Consider the following 17,412-nt stretch of genomic DNA (forward strand, 5'->3'; position numbering starts at 1 on the left):
TTAGATTTTAGATGTACATGTATGTATGCGTTACGTTGTTTCTACTTTTTCCCAGCACAAAATCTATGAAACACTTTGCAATTCAAATTTTAAAATTTGATTGGTTGTAAATTCGGAGTATTTTAAGTGAATAATATCAAAGAATCGAGATATTGCAAGAAACTCATATCTAAAATTTTGAGTCGTTTAAAAAGTTATTTGGGCTGATGTCCATTGAAATCTATCGTCGAAGAGCTTCGAAATTCAAACTATGCTTTCGAATATACTCAAAATAGGAAGAAGAGCTCATATATAATTTGGAACTGTTGAAAAAAGATTTGAGCTGGTCGAAATTGAATACTTTTTTGGCTCGATAAGAAATATGAACAACTGCAATTTATCAATATTATGTAACAATACATATGAATGAAACCCTTTTGTAAACTTGTAGTAGGTCCCTCTTCGTGTGCGCCAATATCGATTTTCCAAGGCTAAGTAAATTTATGAAACAATTCAACTAACTGAAGTCTGCCACATCGGATATATGTGGCGACACGATCTTGTTTAACAAAAACGTTACCATAATTTTCTTAAATCTGTCTTACATCAAAATTTTATCCTTAATTTTAAAAGCTTTATTTAATTGCCACGTGTTAATCATGACAAATAATCTACTCAAGTCCACGTCCTTATGTAGTCATAATCTTGTATAATTGGACTAAACTACCCTTGATTAGTTTTTTCATTATCACCATTTGGGAGACCTATATATACATAAGAGTTCACAAACCTTTATCCTCATCAAATAAGGTTCTTAATTTATTTTTATTGTATTATGACCCAAAAAAACTAAACCAAAAAAAAATGGCGTTCAAGAAAACATTACCCCAACGTATTTTTAGTGCATACAAATTTAGTGCTCCATCTCTAACAACATGCCGTATTGCTTCATCAACCTTGGTGGAAGCGAAATCTTTTAGTTATGATAAAATTACAACGACCTCGGATCCCCGGCGATTCCTTCACCAATCATTAGCATCCTCGCCGGAGATCCAAAGGTCACTAATCCCCATGGGAGAAAAACTCCGCGAGAAATTACATGAGATGGATGTTATTACAAGAGATAGGATGAGATTAATTAATGGAACACTCTTGCCTCCACCAAGACCGGAGTCCGTAGAGGATGCGAGAAAGATTTTAACATTGACACAATTTGAGACGTTGAAATCGAGGATAAGGAAAATCGAAAAGAGTTGGATTTTGTTTGCTGAATTTATTGAAATTTGTAAGGAAACATGTTTGGATAATAATCAAGGCATGGAATTTGCTAAGAAGCTTGACGATTCGGGTGATGTTATTGTTTTGGGAAACGTTGTTTTTCTCCGGCCTAATCAGGTTTGTTTAATTTATATTTTTACATCGATCTCCATCCAACTTTAACGGTACCATTTTCGATTGTATCCCCTCGATCGGAGTGTCTTGATTTAGAATGAAGGTTAGAGCGATTAATGGCTGATGTGAATTCAGACATAAATTTTTCTTTCAAATAAAATTTATAGAAACTAAAATGGAGTATTGAGTTACAGTAGATAAATATTTAAAAAAGTATTTGGTCAAAAGAAAATATCCTTTTGACCGATTAAATAGTAACTAAGACAACCTTTTTGTGAAGGAATGAGTAGTTTGTCTTAATAAATATTTGCTTATATATGAACCTAATTATTACTATATATATTAATTACAAATTTCAAATTTGTCTCTGTGTGTGGCTACAGGTGGTTCAAGCCATGCAAGAACTAATGTCAATGCACAAACCAAATCATGAGAAAGAAAGAATGAAGGAGCTTGAAGAAATGGAGGAGGAAAAAACATCAATTGACAAGAAGGCAGAATTATTAGTACGTAAAGAAATGTGGTTTGGACTTGGATGTTTGGTAATTCAGACAACAGCTTTCATGAGGTTCACTTTTTGGGACTTAACATGGGATGTTATGGAACCAATTTGTTTCTACCTCACATCAGCATATTTCATGGCTACTTATTTTTTCTTTCTCAAGACATCCAAAGAGCCTTCTTTTCAAGGCTTCTTCCAGGCACGTTTTAGTACAAAGCAAAAACGACTTATGAAACTTCATAATTTTGATCTTCAGAGGTATAATGAGCTCCGGAGAGCTCACTACCCTCAATCAATTAATTTGTAATGAAAGGTAGGGATGGAAATTAAAATAGAAGATGGAAGGAAGATACGAAAAATATATAATTTGAGTATGTATCCTATGGCGGAGATCACTTAGGATTAAAGTTTTCTGTCTCGGTGTTTATGAATGGAATATTTTTTTTTTATTTTTTAATGATCTGTATATGGTAAATTGGTAAGTCTATATATCATGAATGCATTATCCTCAGTTTAGACATGGGGGACTGAAGCACTTTGATAGATTAAAAGTCAAAATGAATTTAGGGTTTTAGAATAATAATTTTTTAAATTTGAAATGATGTACTTACTTATAATTACAAAATGCTAGCAGCTCTAAGATTCCAATGCACGTTAGCGTGATTTCTATCGTCTGACAAGGCTGGGAAAGGTGAAGAAGACTAGATCAGGAATGATTCAATTCTGAAAGGTGAGGATAAACAAGCTAGTCTGCAGACCCCTTGTACCGTTACCAGCAGAAGATGACAACGTAGTGGAAATTGCCAGTGAGGAATGAATTGAAGTTCACGCAAATCATTCAAAGGAAAGGAGGGTACTAAATGAAAGATCCAAATTCTCCCTCCTAAAGCATGGCCTTGTCCAAATCATAGGATCTCCAACCCTAAGACAGACCACTAGCCCAATGATATATTGAAGAGAACCAAAATTCACATTCCTTCAAAGAAATTCTACTCAACAAAAAGATAAACTTGAACCAAATATATATACGAAACTCTCACTCGATCGACAAAATAGCCAGTCAGCGAACCACACCCTCCGATCCCCTCAACAACACACCATACCATTGACAGATGAAGATCAGAGAAGCAAAAACTATACCAACCATGCATGGCGTCTACCAGTAGTATTTATATTATATGCTTATCTAATAAACAAGCTGACGGACGGACATATGGAAACAAACCGAACCACTTACTTTGATAGATCTGGAATGTGACTACAATGTAGTGAAATTGTCCAATACGCACAAAGTTTTGAATTAGCGCCCATGCTGGAAATTTTGTATTAGTGAAGAGATGGGAGCCAAACTTTGTCCCACAAATTTCCATGCTAACCCACATCGCGATATGGGTCAGGTTACCACAACTTCCAACAGAGTTTTACGAACCTCAACATGATGTCGATGCAACAACTCAGTGGCCGTACCTTCCAAAGCCTACTGTTTTATTCCTTCTCCCCATATATACCTATCCAACTTTCAAAGCCATAAGTTCTATCATGGTTGTCTTGGATACTACTCCTCGTACATGTTTGATTGTGATTTAATTTGTTTGTTGGTCTACAAGTGGCCAGGTTATTGTGTTTAAATATTAGAGTGGTTCTTGTGTAGATTGGAATTGCATGTTAAACACCGTAGACGATTTGATCATAGGGATCCTTGGGTGGTCCGAGTTTCTTGAAAAGTGTGTCACATTGCATATATTGTTGTCTCATGTTGATGACTATAGTCTTTGCGTATATTCACAGACTTAGATTATACATGTCTTGTCATGTGTTACTAAGTTATAGTTATATGTTCATATTTCGTATATTTGGATTTGGTAGATGATCCTATCTATACACTATTGTTTTGATGTATTGATATTACACTTGCTCTTCTTTTATTGAGTATAAGAAATATTCTTGCAGTGGCTGTGGGTCCTCATCAATTGTGATATGAACGTTTCCTGAAACTAAGGGTGAGCTGCTTTTTTTGTGCTGTCATGGGTTCATCTTTTCTTTCTAGTTCATTATTTGGACTTAGATATATCTTTGTTTTGGGGTTGCATCCCTGTACTCTAGATCATGTTAGATGTTTTGGTACACGACTTTCATATTCTAGGTGAATTATTTTCACAAGTTTTACTATTGACGAATTTAGGTGAATCTTGACTTTAATTAATGAGACTGCTATTTTAGTTGTTTAATTGGTTAAGATAAAAGTTGTCTTGGGTAATTGATTCTCTTGTCGAGGATTTAGTGTGGGTACCTCTCACGGCAATTTAGATAGTAACAAAAGGGGTAGAGAATAATCCACGCAACTAGCAAGAGGGATATATAAATCACAAGATGGATTCCTATGCACTCAGCAAGGGGAGTTTAGAAACTAAACAGCGAAGTATAAAAGTATTATTTGTGCAACTTATAAAAAAGGGAGAGATTGATAGGTTGTGTTAAAGTTTTAATAATGAAAAGATTACTTTGCAGAAAAAACAAATGACTAAGATTAAAGGAATGAAGTTCACGTGCAAGATTTGGAAAGGATTGAATCACTATATATACAATTAATTAAATTCGCCAGCGCAAAGATTGGATCATCTACAAGAAAAGAAAATCAAAAGATAAAGCTGGATTTCCAGAAGGAAAGATAATCAAGACAAACAAAGAAAGGGACTAAAGATGTCCTTAATCATGGATCCGATCTAAGGAAATCACGATTGCGAAAGGAAAGAAAAAAGACAGAAGATCGACCACAAATTTGGAAAGAAATAAATCACGAAGATAGATGGTCGATATAATCATAGACCTCAACACATACATATCTAATATGGACGTGCACTATCATTCATCCTCAATAAAGAAATCATTTGAAGAAACTCGTTTCGATTTTTATTTTAGAGCATAAAGAGTCTCGCTGAAGAGACTTGTAAGATGCTTTTTTAATCTGAAGAAGTACACTATGCACTTCACTTTGAACTTGTACACTATATGTTTCCTTTCATTTTTCATTTGTACACTATGGGGTCATTTGGTACAAAGATGCATAATGCAGGGATTACTAATGCATGAATTAGTAATGCAGGGATTAGTAATGTAGGATTTAGTAATGCAATGATTAGTTTTTTATCAAGTGTTTGATTCATGTTTCCCATTTAATCTTATGTTTGGTTTAAAATTCTAGAAAAAGTTTCTTTTCTATTATACCCTTGAGTTATTATGAGATTTTATATTTCATTTAATTTGTCAAATTAAATACTAAAATATATTTTAAAAAATTATTATTAAATTTTGAGGTGTGATATGCCACCATAGAGATCCTTGATAGCACGGTATATTAACCTTAAACTTAACAAAGATTTAAGGCTACTTAAATTGTTTAAATACACAAAGCTTATTTTTTTAAAAAAATAGTTCAAGTGGTCAATTGACGAACTACATTTTAAAAAAAAAACCGAAAAAACCAACTCAATATAACAAATCAAACATGGAGAAAAAAATATTAATTTGTGAAATCATCAAATTACATGGAACGAATTTGGAGAATTTAAAAGAATATTTATAAATATTCTCATATAAATAAAACAGAGCATTAAATTACAAAAAAAAAAAAAATAGGAAAAAAGATTTGGGGATAGTTTAGTCATTTAGGGGTCTTATCCAAGGATTGTTAAACCTTGGATTAGTTATCCCTCCCTTTTCTAGGGATAAAATAAGACCTTGTATGAGATATAACTAATCCATGGATTAGGTTAAATAAAGTAACCAAACAATGTTTTTGTTGGACTAAATTTTAATCCATGGACTATTTTGATTAATACCTCCTACCAAACGGATCCTATATGTTTCCTTTCATTTTTCATAGTACTTAGTAATCTTGCATGCAAAAACTACAATTATAAAAGAAAAAATAAAAGAGAGAGTTTTGTAGGTTATACAAGTAAAGACTATGTCAAACTAGCTAGGATATATCTTACTTGATTAAGATATAATCGACATCAAAATCATATATACTGACAAGTTCATCCAAAAAGTCTTACGGAAATCCTTGTAACTGAAGGAGACTGAACTAGACGACACCACATCGATAATCTGAAAAAGTATAAAAGCATCTTATCTCAATTTACTTTATGCACCTTGATTATCGATTATCTGTGATACTAACTTACAGGAGAAGCCAACTAAAGTTCTACCTTAGTCGAATACGGTAAATTATTTTAGATTCTCCCCCTATCTTGATTTTCAATTTCCTGATCAAACACTTAGCATGATGTCTTGCACCTGTTAAGTTATCCTAACCAAACTCATTGGATGGAAATGAGGCAAGTTTTGGGATATCTGAAACATACACAACACTATGCCTTGCATTATACTCCCTTTGTCCCAATTTATTTGTCACTTTTCATTTTTCGAGAGTCAAACAGTTTAAGTTTGACCAGAAATTTGAGCATGAAATCTTTAATTTTTTTGAAATGAAATTTATATATTTGTAAACTATGTAAAAAGTACTATAAGTCACAACAATTGATAATTCAAAATGTTTAAAAGATCTATGAAAAATTTACGGTCAAAGTTAGACTTGTTTGAATCTCGAAATCTGAAAAGTATCACATAAAATAGGTTAGAGGGAGTAATAAATATACTGTCATGATTGAAGAATATAGTGATACAAATTGGATCACCGAGTCCAATGAAGTAAAATCCACAAATGGGTATGTATTTACCTTTGGTAGAGGAGTAGTATCTTGGAAATCATCCAAAACATACATGTATTGCTCGCTCTACAATGAAATTTGAATTTGTTTCTTTAAATAAGGTCGGTGAAGAAGCTAAATGACTCCGAAATTTTTTGGAAGACATTCCATTCTGGCCCAAACCCGTGGAACCTATATGCATATACAGTGATAGTCGAGGAGCAATAGGTAGGGCAAAGAACATCATGTACAACGAAAAATCTCGTCACATATGACGAAGACATACCGTAAGACAACCGCTCTCTAGTGGAATTATTACGATTAACTATATAAAGTATTGATAATGTGTCAGATCCACTAACAAAAGGCCTAGCTAGAGAGACAGTTGAAAGATTATCTAAGGGAATGAGTTTAAGACTTTGAACAAGTCATCATGGTGGTAACTCTACCTAGCGACTTGGGATCCCAAGAGCTAGGTACAAGCAGATCAAACAAAGTTGTGAATGACGGTTAGACATTGTCAAACAACTCAATCAATTCTCATGATGAAGACAATGTTTAGGAACAAGGATAAAACATTATGACTTGTTAACGAGTTAGTAAAACTTAAAATTTTCTAATGATTTGCTAAATTTGGAAGATTTGACCAAATAGTGTATCTATGCGATAACACACAGTTCACCATCTATATGAGTGTGAAGTGTAAATTGCTTAAAAAAGAATCATTGTGAAAAGCCTATTCTCTATATATACACTCACTAATTTAGGAGGTGTTCATAACTGAAACGAACACAATCTTAAGAACCATAAACGGTTGATTGTGTGACATATGGTTGTCTAGGTATAAATCAAAGCTCAATGGTTCAAAGATATCAAATCTACCGATTGACCGAGTATATTCGACACATGTTCACTATGGAAAGTTCAAAGGGAAACCTACTTATCCGGATGCAACTGATCCTTGCTTGTAAAGTACGCACTCGCCCGTGCATTCCTTTACGTTATAGCCATTATCCATTTGTGTAGAGAACTGTTGGGTATCTAGTAAAAATTAATGGGAAATGGAGGGAAGATGAAAGGAGAAAATATGAAGTAGTCTCTTATACTTTAGTAAAAAGCAATTCACCCTCATTGGTGGTGGAACAAAATTTCAAGTGTTTAAATAAGGAAAACTTCTACTAGTTGTTAAATGAGTTGGAAAGAGGGACCCCCTCACACCATCGTCATTGCTCGCTCGCTCGGTTACAACTTTGCCTTTGACTTTGGCTTTGGAAAATAATCGAGAAATTATTTTTTGGACAAAGTTTTATTTAATTATTTATTTGATTAAATATTAATTAATTAATTAATAAGTGGCCAACCCGAAACGACCCAATCCAAAGTGAATCCGCACGACCCATTGTGTAAACGTCTCTACTGTTTTATTTAAAATTTCCACTATTTTTAAATGACTTTTCTGAATGCTGGTGAATAGAATCTTATATCCTGAGATGATCTATTTCTGTAAACCTCGAGTATTAAAAGAAAATAATTTCCTTAAGGACACACTGTGCATTCAGTGAGTTGGATTTTTTTGCCCTTTTTATTTCATTATTGTTATAATTTCTTATATGTTTTTAAGTCATTAACTTCTACTGATGTTTTTAATTTCTATTTTTTGTGCACATGCTTTAAACTTTATTATTTTTATTTCTGCAAAGTCATTAATTATAAGTATTTGTTAGTACATATTAACTAACATTTAGAACATAGGAACAATTTTTAAAAACGTACAAATATACTTCTTCAAATATCATAAAATTGTTTTGATATACAAAAAGTGTAGCATATCTGAATCTAACTGGAGTTCACGTTGGTGGAGGAACTAGATCGAACTTCCGACTATATTGAAGTCCCCAACTCTTTGCCACCTTGGATATATGTGGCGACATGATCTTGTTAACAAGAGGTCACCATAATTTTATTAAATATGTATGACGTCACCAATTTTATTCATTTACTAATCTTGTCCAATTATCCTAAAATAGCCTTGATATAAATAGTGTTTTCATTATGAACCTAGACCTATATATAACATGGAGTTCACAAACATTTCACCTCCTCACACAAGGTTCTTAATTTTTTATTATATATATATATATTATGACCCAACACTAATTTATTACAATCCCTATATATCAATGGCGTTCAAGAAAACACTACCTCAACGTATTTTTAGTGCATACAAATTTAGTGCTCCATCTCTAACATTAACATGTCGTATTACTTCTTCAATCATGGTGGAAGCAAAATCCACCGATAAAAATACGGATCCACGGCGATTTCTTTACCAATCAATGGTATCCTCGCCGGAGATCCAAGGGTCACTAGCCATGGGAGAAAAACTCCGCCATAAATTACATGGGATGGACATTATTTCGAGAGATAAGGTGAGATTAATTAATAAGGTACTCTTGCTTCCGCGGCCCCCACCGCGACAGGAGTCATTGGATGTGGGGTCCATGACGGATGCGAGAAAGACTTTAAAGTTGTCGCAACTTGAAATGTTGAAATCGAGGCTAAGGAAAATGGAGAAGAGTTGGATTTTGTTCCATGAATTTATTGAAATTTGTAAGGAAACATGTTTGGATGATGATCAATGCCTTCAGTTTGCTAAGAAGATGGATGAATCGGGAGATGTTATTGTTTTGGGAAACCTTGTTTTTCTCCGCCCTGATCAGGTTGGTTTAATTTATTTTCTTATCTTTAGAATCTTTAATTTTTTTTTTAAATAAATAAATGTACATATTTAGAAATTATATTAAAATGCTATAAATTACTATGATTATCAATTTAAAATATTTGAAAATCTTCTGGTCAAAGAAACTATCCTTTGACTGATAAAATAGTAACTAAATAGTGGATAAGTTGGACCATTTTCAAAGACCCAAAACCCTAATTAACATCTTCATAATAAAAAAGATGTATTCCTAACTTTTTAGTTCGTTACGAAAGGATACATTTTTTAAATTTTGAAAAAATTAAATTTCAACATCCACATAATATATTTAAGAACATAAGATTTTATGCAAGTCAAATTAGGACAAACAATTTAATTGAATATCGTATAAACATCATTTTGAAGTAGAAATTGGAAAGTTGGGGTTCGCGGGAACTCAAAGCTTTTGCACAAATTGTATGCATAGTAAAACATTCACTAAATATGTTCTTGTGACCCCAATGTTATTATTAAATATAAATTTGAAATAACTAAAGAAATCATTAAGCTTCAAAATCTTGAATCCGTCTATCTGACTCTCTGAGTGTGAGGTGATCAAAGGAGTACGTTTGTGTAAAGTTTTTAGTCCTCTTTTTTGTCACAGGTAGTACGAGCCATGCAAGAACTATTGCCAATGCACAAACCAAATCATGACAAAGAAAGAATGAAGGAGCTTGAACAAATGGAAAAGGAAAAAACATCAATTGACAAGAAAGCAGAATCATTAGTACGTAAAGAAATGTGGTTTGGACTTGGATGTTTGGTAATTCAAACAACAGCTTTCATGAGGTTCACTTTTTGGGACCTAACATGGGATGTTATGGAACCAATTTGTTTCTACCTCACATCAACATATTTCATGGCTACTTATTTTTTCTTTCTTAAGACATCCAAAGAGCCTTCTTTTCAAGGCTTCTTCCAGGCACGTTTTAATACAAAGCAAAATCGACTTATGAAACTTCATAATTTCGATCTTCAGAGGTATAATGAGCTCCGGAGAGTTCACTATCCTCAATCGTCGCCAATTAATTGGTAATGAAGGTACCTGAATCTCTCATGAGGTAGGATGAAGAAAAAAAGATGGAAGGAAGATTATTCAGTTTTTTTTTCTCCTTTTACGAAATATGTGATTTAAAACAATTTGCGTATGTATCTTATATGACGGCTAATAGATATTTAGTTAAGTGGAGAACATTTTGGATTTCTTATTGAGTTTTCTAGTTCGGGTGTCTATACATTTTTAACATGCATTATTTTATTATTGTTAGATGGAGAAAGATTTTGATGATTGACAAATAGGGAAACACACGAAAGAAACAGGTTGCGCCGACATGTTCCTTTCAGACCGAATTCGACTGGAATAAGGAGAACGTCAATCACGCGAATTAGAAGTTATAAAGTGGTGGAAATGTTGCTTTTTCGGCAAGAAAGCAGTGCAAAAAGGTTTCATTTCATAAAGAATTCCTTCAAGGAAGAGGAAGCGTGCATAAAATCAGTTTACAAGAATTTCCAAATTCCACACGGATAAGGAAGCAGAGTTGAAGTAGGAAAACAAATTGAAGTAGGAAAAAAATTCTTGGTCTACTTAGTCTATAAATAAAGCAAGGATCTTCCAACGAAACTTGCGCACTAAAACAGAGAGTTACAAGCAGAATACAATCAAATAGAGAGAGTTCATATTTGAGTGATTTCTGATTACAAAGTGCAGCCAACGCAAGGAAATAAGATTGAAGAACCTGATCCATATTCATAGGTTATGCTTTATAGTTTTTAAGTCAAGTTTGCTTGTATTGAGTTTTTATCGAGTTGTATCTTTAATTCTTTCTAGATCCAATGAAGTATAAACTGGAGTAGGAATAGAGTCTTCAAGTTGGGGTGACTTAAACACTTGGGAACATAAACCTTGGGGGTTTGTGTTGGAGTTTAGGAATTAGAGTTAGTTCCTAGGATTGCAAGAATTATAATCTGAATTCATAACTTGAAGTGGGGTCGACGATCTAGTTGGTTGTTCACGTCTAGGAATTGGAGTTTATAATTCCTTAGGTTACATAGGGTCGTAATCTTTTGTTGAGGCTCAGAGTTTAATGAAGTGGAGTTAAATCCTACAGAGGTGTAGGTCGTGGTTTTTCGCGATAAAATATTGTGTCATTACTTTATTTGTTTTACATAACGTAACTGTTGTAATTTGCAAAGGAACATATAGAATATACATGTTCCTTAGGCAAATCTGGGGGTCTGTATTTCAACAATTATTATTGAATATAAACACTAACTACTTCATTACATTAATATAATAGTGACGTATTGTTGGTTTTAAAAGGTATGAATAGAAAATGAAGAGTTGTGACTTTTATCTTTGTAGAGTCTAATAACTCAAGATAAGATCACTATGAATTCCGCACCTCCTCTTTTACACATTGAAGGTCAACACATCAACATACCACCACTATTCAATTGACATTACTACGCATGGTGAAAGGCGAGAATGGAGGATTTTCTACAAGCCTATGACTTGAGAAAGATTTTGATGATTGAAAAATAGGGAAACAAATGAAAGAAACAGGTTGCGCCGACATGTTCCTTTCAGACTGAATTCGATTGGGATAAGGAGAACGTTAACCACACAAATTAGAAGTTATAAAGCGGTGGAAGGGTTGCTTTTTCGACAAGAAAACAGTGCAAAAAGGTTTCCTTTCATAAAGAATTCCTTCAAGGAAGAGGAAGGTGCATAAAATCAGTTTACAAGAATTTCTAAATTCCACATGGATAAGGAAGCAGAGTTGAAGTAGGAAAACAAATTGAAGTAGATTTGAAGTAGGAAAAGGATTCTTGGTCTATTTCGTCTATAAATAAAGCAAGGATCTTCCAACGAAACTTGTGCACTAAAATAGAGAGTTACAAGCAGAATACAATCAAATAGAGAGAGTTCATATTTGAGTGATTTTTTATTACAAAGTGTAGCCAACGCAAGGAAATAAGATTGAAGAACCTGATCCATATTTATTGTCTTATGCTTTATAGTTCTTAAGTCAAGTTTTCTTGTATTGAGTTTTTATCGAGTTGTATCTTTAATTCTTTCTAGATCCAGTGAAGTATAAACTGGAGTAGGAATAGAGTCTTCAAGTTGGGGCGACTTAAAGACTTGGGAACATAAACCTTAGGGGTTTGTGTTGGAGTTTTGAAATTAGAGTTAGTTCCTAGGATTGCAAGAGTTGTAATTTGAATTCATAACTTGAAGTGGGGTTGATGATCTAGTTGGTTGTTGACATCTTGGAATTGGAGTTTATAATTTCTTTGGTTACATAGGGTTGTAATCTTTTGTTGAGACTCGGAGTTTAATGAAGTGGAGTTAAATCCTACAGCGGTGTAGGTCGTTGTTTTTTACCCTTTATGAGTCGGGGTTTTTCGTGACAAAATATTATGTCATTACTTTATTTGCTTTACATAACGTAACTGTTGTAATATGCAAAGGAACATATAGAATATACATGATCCTTACGCAAATCTGGGGTCAGTATTTCAACAATTATTATTGAATATAAACACTAACCACTTCATTACATTAATATAATAGTGACTTATTGTTGGTTTTAAAAGGTATGAATAGAAAATGAAGAGTTGTGACTTTTATGAAGAGTTGTGACTTTTATGAAAAATTGTGACTTTTATGAGGAGTTGTGACTTAAAGTTGTGACTTTTATGAAAGGTTGTGACTTTTTCAAAAGATTGTGACTTTTTTTCCAAAGGATTGTAACCTTTCTGGTAAGGTACAATAATGACCTTTTCACACTACCCTTTGCTGTCTAAAAACAGAGGGATTTCCTCTCATTTTAAGAGAACCAATTTTCTGGACTTCTTCTTCTACTACTAAATCTAGTATTCTAAGTGTACTTTACTGTCATTGAGTAGTTCGCTGACACCGTGGTTATAAGTACCGATACACCTGCGAGTAAGACAGTATTATCCTGGGAGGATATATTCTATTAACCTCAGGTATTTGAGGGGAATAATTTCCTTAAGGGGACAATGCATGTGCATTCAGTGGGCTCAATTTTCTTCTTTAAGAAAAATATTTCGTACATTGTTTATAATCTTTTTCTAGTTCTTCTTTCTCTACTGGTTTTAATTTTCTAGTTTTGAAAATACTATTTAAACTTTGTTATTTTTTATCAAGTTCTTCAAAGTTTTTGGTCTAAGTATCTTAGGAATATAGGATGAACAACAATCTTAAGGAAATTATTATACTGTTGGTATTTCTTGTATTCGACTGATTGAGGAAAATAAGTCATGGAAGTAGAAGATTAATGCACTACTTCTCTAGAATTTGGTGCCTTGTTTAGCAAGGTTGAAGTGAAAATGTACCAGAAGAATTGGTGGTGTTTCGATTAAATATTACACTAGGTAAACTTCTTATTATATCTAAGGAGAAAAATAGTTTCTAAAAGTTATATTTATCACGTGTCTTCGAAAAAAGATCTGCAAACCATATGTTTTTGAATGAATTTTTCTTGGCAAATAGTATTGCCTTTAAAAATCTTTAGTTTGCAAAATGAGATATGCATATTTTATTTGGATAAGATAATCTATCAAAATGTTAATATTGGAAGGCTATTTGAAAAGAAAATCATATTTATGTGATAATATAAGGATATTGTAACATCTCGCAATTTGAAATAACTAGGAAGAAGCTAATAATTGGTAATAGTCATTTTTGGAAAGAATGAAAATCTGGAAATTTGTTTAAGTTAGGAAAAGTTGAGTTTTGGTCAACTTCAAATGGCCATAACTCCTAGCTCAGGGTGAGTTAGGTGTACTTCCAGATATGGTTGGAAAGCTCTTGGAATGATCTTTCCAACGCCACCGAGTTTGCGCGATACCAAGTTTGTATGAGTAAGTTATGCACTTTCGAAGTTGGGCTGTTGGATTAAGGAAAGTCTAATCCGGATTTTAGAAGGGTAATTTAGTCTTTTCCTTACCTAATTATTCTAATTCGTTTTTAGGAGATTAATTGGGATAAAACCAGATTTTGGTCAGTTTAGAAAAGTTAGAGTTCACGCTAGGCTTGGAGAAAAGAGAAAAGAGGAGAAAGGAGAAGAGGAAGCAAGATTTGTCGACTTCGTCAAGGATAGCTTGTGGATTTTTTCGGGGGCGATCCCTACAAGGTATGTGAGATCACATAGTGTTGGGTTAGTTCACCCACGCGCCAATCATTATTCAATTCAGCAAGGTTATAATGATTTGAAAATAAATCCTTTGAGTTCTTGATGAAATTCGTTTGAATTCGTGTGGGTTGTGTTGTTGAGGTTTGCTTGTTGTTTGATTCATGTTTTTGGGTGTAATTTCGTTTGAATCTATCATATTTTGAGGGTATAAATGATTCTAAGTGTTTGGGGAACGAACCATGGAAGTTTAGAGGGTTTAGAGATGAAAAACAAAGAAGAAAAGTTAGGGAATACCTGGGGAGGGTCCTGGCGCGTCGCGCCTCTTAGAGCCCCAAAAAGGGGTCTCTGAATGTTGAGCTCTGGGGCGCCGTGCCAGCCAGAGCGCCCCAACTTGGTCTCTGAATCTCAAGGGCTGGCGCCTCGCGCCTCTCAGAGCACCAGGGACGCCAGTTCTTCCCATTCTTCCCCCATCTTTTCGTACTGGTTCCTTAGCAATGTACCTATGTATTCTAGTTGATTCAAACACTCTAAGGTACATCTAAACATCATGAAATCATCGATAGAACCTTGAATCCATAATTCAATTCAAGGAAAGTTAGGATCAAAGTCAAGAGAAGCTATGAGTCAAGTCTAGAAGTTAAGAAGTAAGTCAAAGCAAAGTTTATAAAGTTTTTCAAAGTCTTTAATGAATGTTTTAACTTTGTTTTAAGACTTAAGTTTCAAGTTAAGTAAAGATTAAAGAGTTGAGTTAATTTCTCAAAAAGTTATAAGGGAACTAAGTATTCCCAAAGAGTTTATAAATGTTTTCACATTTGAGCAAGAAAAGGGAACATCGATTCCAAGAGAGCTTTTAAGCTAAGTTTTGAGTGATTATCTCAAACCAAGGAAAGAAGTTTGTTTTTAAAACATATGAGCTAAGTACTTTTTGGGAGTAGTATTGATCACCGATATGAGGATGCGAGTTCATATTAACTCAAGTCTCCATAAACCATATAGCCATCATGGGTATTAATGGGTCATGCTTTTTAGATGATCACATAAGTTAAGTTAGTGGATCCACTAAGTTAAGCGTTCTATATGACAAAAAAGTATAGGACAGTTCTGGCAGCATGGGAAAGACACTATATCACCACTTAGGCTCATAGTGGTGGTTGTCGGTTAAAGAATCTCCCACAGAAACTATCTTATTTTATTATATAAGTAAAGCTGAGTTTGTTACTGCATTTCCTTTAACGAACTAAGTTGCTTTTACTGTTTTTATAAATTTTTCATATATTGCATGTGTTCATTGCTTTATTTTGAGTTAAGTTATTCATGAGTTGAGAAGAGCTAAGGTAAGTGTTTCTTTCAGAATCTTTTCAACCCTATGCATTGTTTAGCATTCTAACTCGCAGACTCGTACATTCAATGTACTGATGCCAGTTGGCCTGCATCGTCTTATGATGCAAACACAGGTAACCAGGATCAACATCCAGTGCCTCGTTTATCAAGTTCAACACTTCGAGTCTATTGGTGAGCCTCCTTGTATTTCGGAGGACTCTTTTATCATATGCTTTCTAGTTTTCAGTTGCTAGGATGATCGGGGGTTCTGTCCCAACATCCCTCATTGTTTTAGAGGCTTCATAGTCTGATATTATTAGTTCTTTAGTCTTATTCATTTCAGTTGAATATGTTTAAGACTTGAGTTGCCATTTTTGGCTAAGTTATTATCTTTTAAGTTATTGCATAAGTTATATCTCTTGTGTTTAAGTCTTCCGCTGAGTAAGTAAGCCAGGCCAAGGGTTCGCTTGGGGTCAGTAATGGTTCTCGAGTGCTGGCCATGTCAGGCTCGGGGCGTTACAAACTGGTATCAGAGCACAGAGTTCAAGAGTCCTACGGAGTCTATGAAGCCGTGTCTGTAGAGTCCTAGTTATTTGTATGAAGTGCGCCACATCTTTAACTAGGAAGCTGCAATACTTAGGAAAATTTCTCACTTCTTTCACACTCATTTCGTCTGTTAGAGTTTGATCTCTAAAAAGTTTCCTTCTAATTTGTGCTTGTACGTGTTTTCAGATAATCATGCCTCCATGAAGAGCTGTCAGAGGTCGTCCTTCTAGGCGTAATGTTTAGGAGCAAGAATTACCAAATACACTTGAAGTGCAACCTCAAGGGGAAGTCACTAATGCTGAATTCAGAGAAGCAATTAGGATGTTGAGTCAAGCTGTGACTAACCAGGTTGGGCAGCAAAGAGGAGCTCAACAAGAAGGGCCTGACACTTCAAGGATTCGTGAGTTCTTGAGGATGAATCCTCCAAGCTTCACTGGTTCGAGCACTACTGAGGATCCAAAGAACTTTATTGAGGAGCTGAAGAAGGTATTTGATGTTATGCATGTGACAGATACTGAGCGAGTTGAACTAGGTGCATATCAATTGAAGAATGTTGCTAGGACTTGGTTCGACCAGTAGAAAGAGGGTAGAGCTGAGGATGTACCACCTGCGAGTTGGGCCTGTTTTGAGGAAGCTTTCTTGCGGTGTTTCTTTCTCCGAGAATTGAACGAGGCCAAGGTACGTGAGTTCCTCACACTTAAGCAGGATTCTTTAAGTGTTCATGAGTATGGGTTGAAGTTCACCCAACTATCCCATTATGCTCCGGAGATGGTTGCGGACATGAGGAGTAGAATGAGCTTGTTTGTTGTTGGGCTGTCTCGTCTATCGAGCAAGGAAGGTAGGGCTACGATGCTAATCGAGGACATGGACATATCAAGGTTGATGGTCTATGTGCGGCAGGTTGAAGAAGAGAAGCTAAGGGATAAAGAGGAATTCAGAAATAAGAAAGCTAAGACAGGGAATGAGTCTAGGCAGTAGAAAGGTAATGTGAACCGTTTGTCCTTTCAGCAGAAGCAAAATAGACCTGCTCCATCATTTGTT

General features: G+C 34.4%; 2 protein-coding genes across 2 annotated transcripts; both read left to right on the plus strand.

The window, feature by feature from the left end:
* The first annotated feature begins 797 nt into the window (after window positions 1–797).
* LOC125859083 (calcium uniporter protein 2, mitochondrial-like) lies at window positions 798–2,180 on the plus strand. The gene is made up of 2 exons (XM_049538815.1): window positions 798–1,374; window positions 1,755–2,180. Exons 1-2 carry the CDS (start codon window positions 844–846, stop codon window positions 2,178–2,180), a joined length of 957 nt encoding a protein of 318 aa, XP_049394772.1. The 5' UTR covers window positions 798–843.
* A 6,585-nt stretch (window positions 2,181–8,765) lies between these two features.
* Window positions 8,766–10,379, plus strand: LOC125859084 (calcium uniporter protein 3, mitochondrial-like). The gene is made up of 2 exons (XM_049538816.1): window positions 8,766–9,305; window positions 9,948–10,379. The coding sequence occupies exons 1-2, from the start codon at window positions 8,766–8,768 to the stop codon at window positions 10,377–10,379; spliced, it is 972 nt and encodes a 323-aa protein (XP_049394773.1).
* Window positions 10,380–17,412: the final 7,033 nt, after the last annotated feature.

The sequence above is a fragment of the Solanum stenotomum genome, chromosome 3 (genome assembly GCF_019186545.1).
Source record: "Solanum stenotomum isolate F172 chromosome 3, ASM1918654v1, whole genome shotgun sequence".
NCBI classification, from domain to species: Eukaryota; Viridiplantae; Streptophyta; class Magnoliopsida; order Solanales; family Solanaceae; genus Solanum; species Solanum stenotomum.

Excerpts from the sequence above, each read along its gene's own strand:
- LOC125859083 (XM_049538815.1), top strand. The coding sequence starts at position 844 with ATGGCGTTCAAGAAAACATTACCCCAACGTATTTTTAGTGCATACAAA. Across the intron at positions 1,375-1,754 it reads TTTTTCTCCGGCCTAATCAG|GTGGTTCAAGCCATGCAAGA; the intron begins GTTTGTTTAATT and ends GTGTGGCTACAG.
- LOC125859084 (XM_049538816.1), top strand. The coding sequence starts at position 8,766 with ATGGCGTTCAAGAAAACACTACCTCAACGTATTTTTAGTGCATACAAA. Across the intron at positions 9,306-9,947 it reads TTTTTCTCCGCCCTGATCAG|GTAGTACGAGCCATGCAAGA; the intron begins GTTGGTTTAATT and ends TTTTTGTCACAG.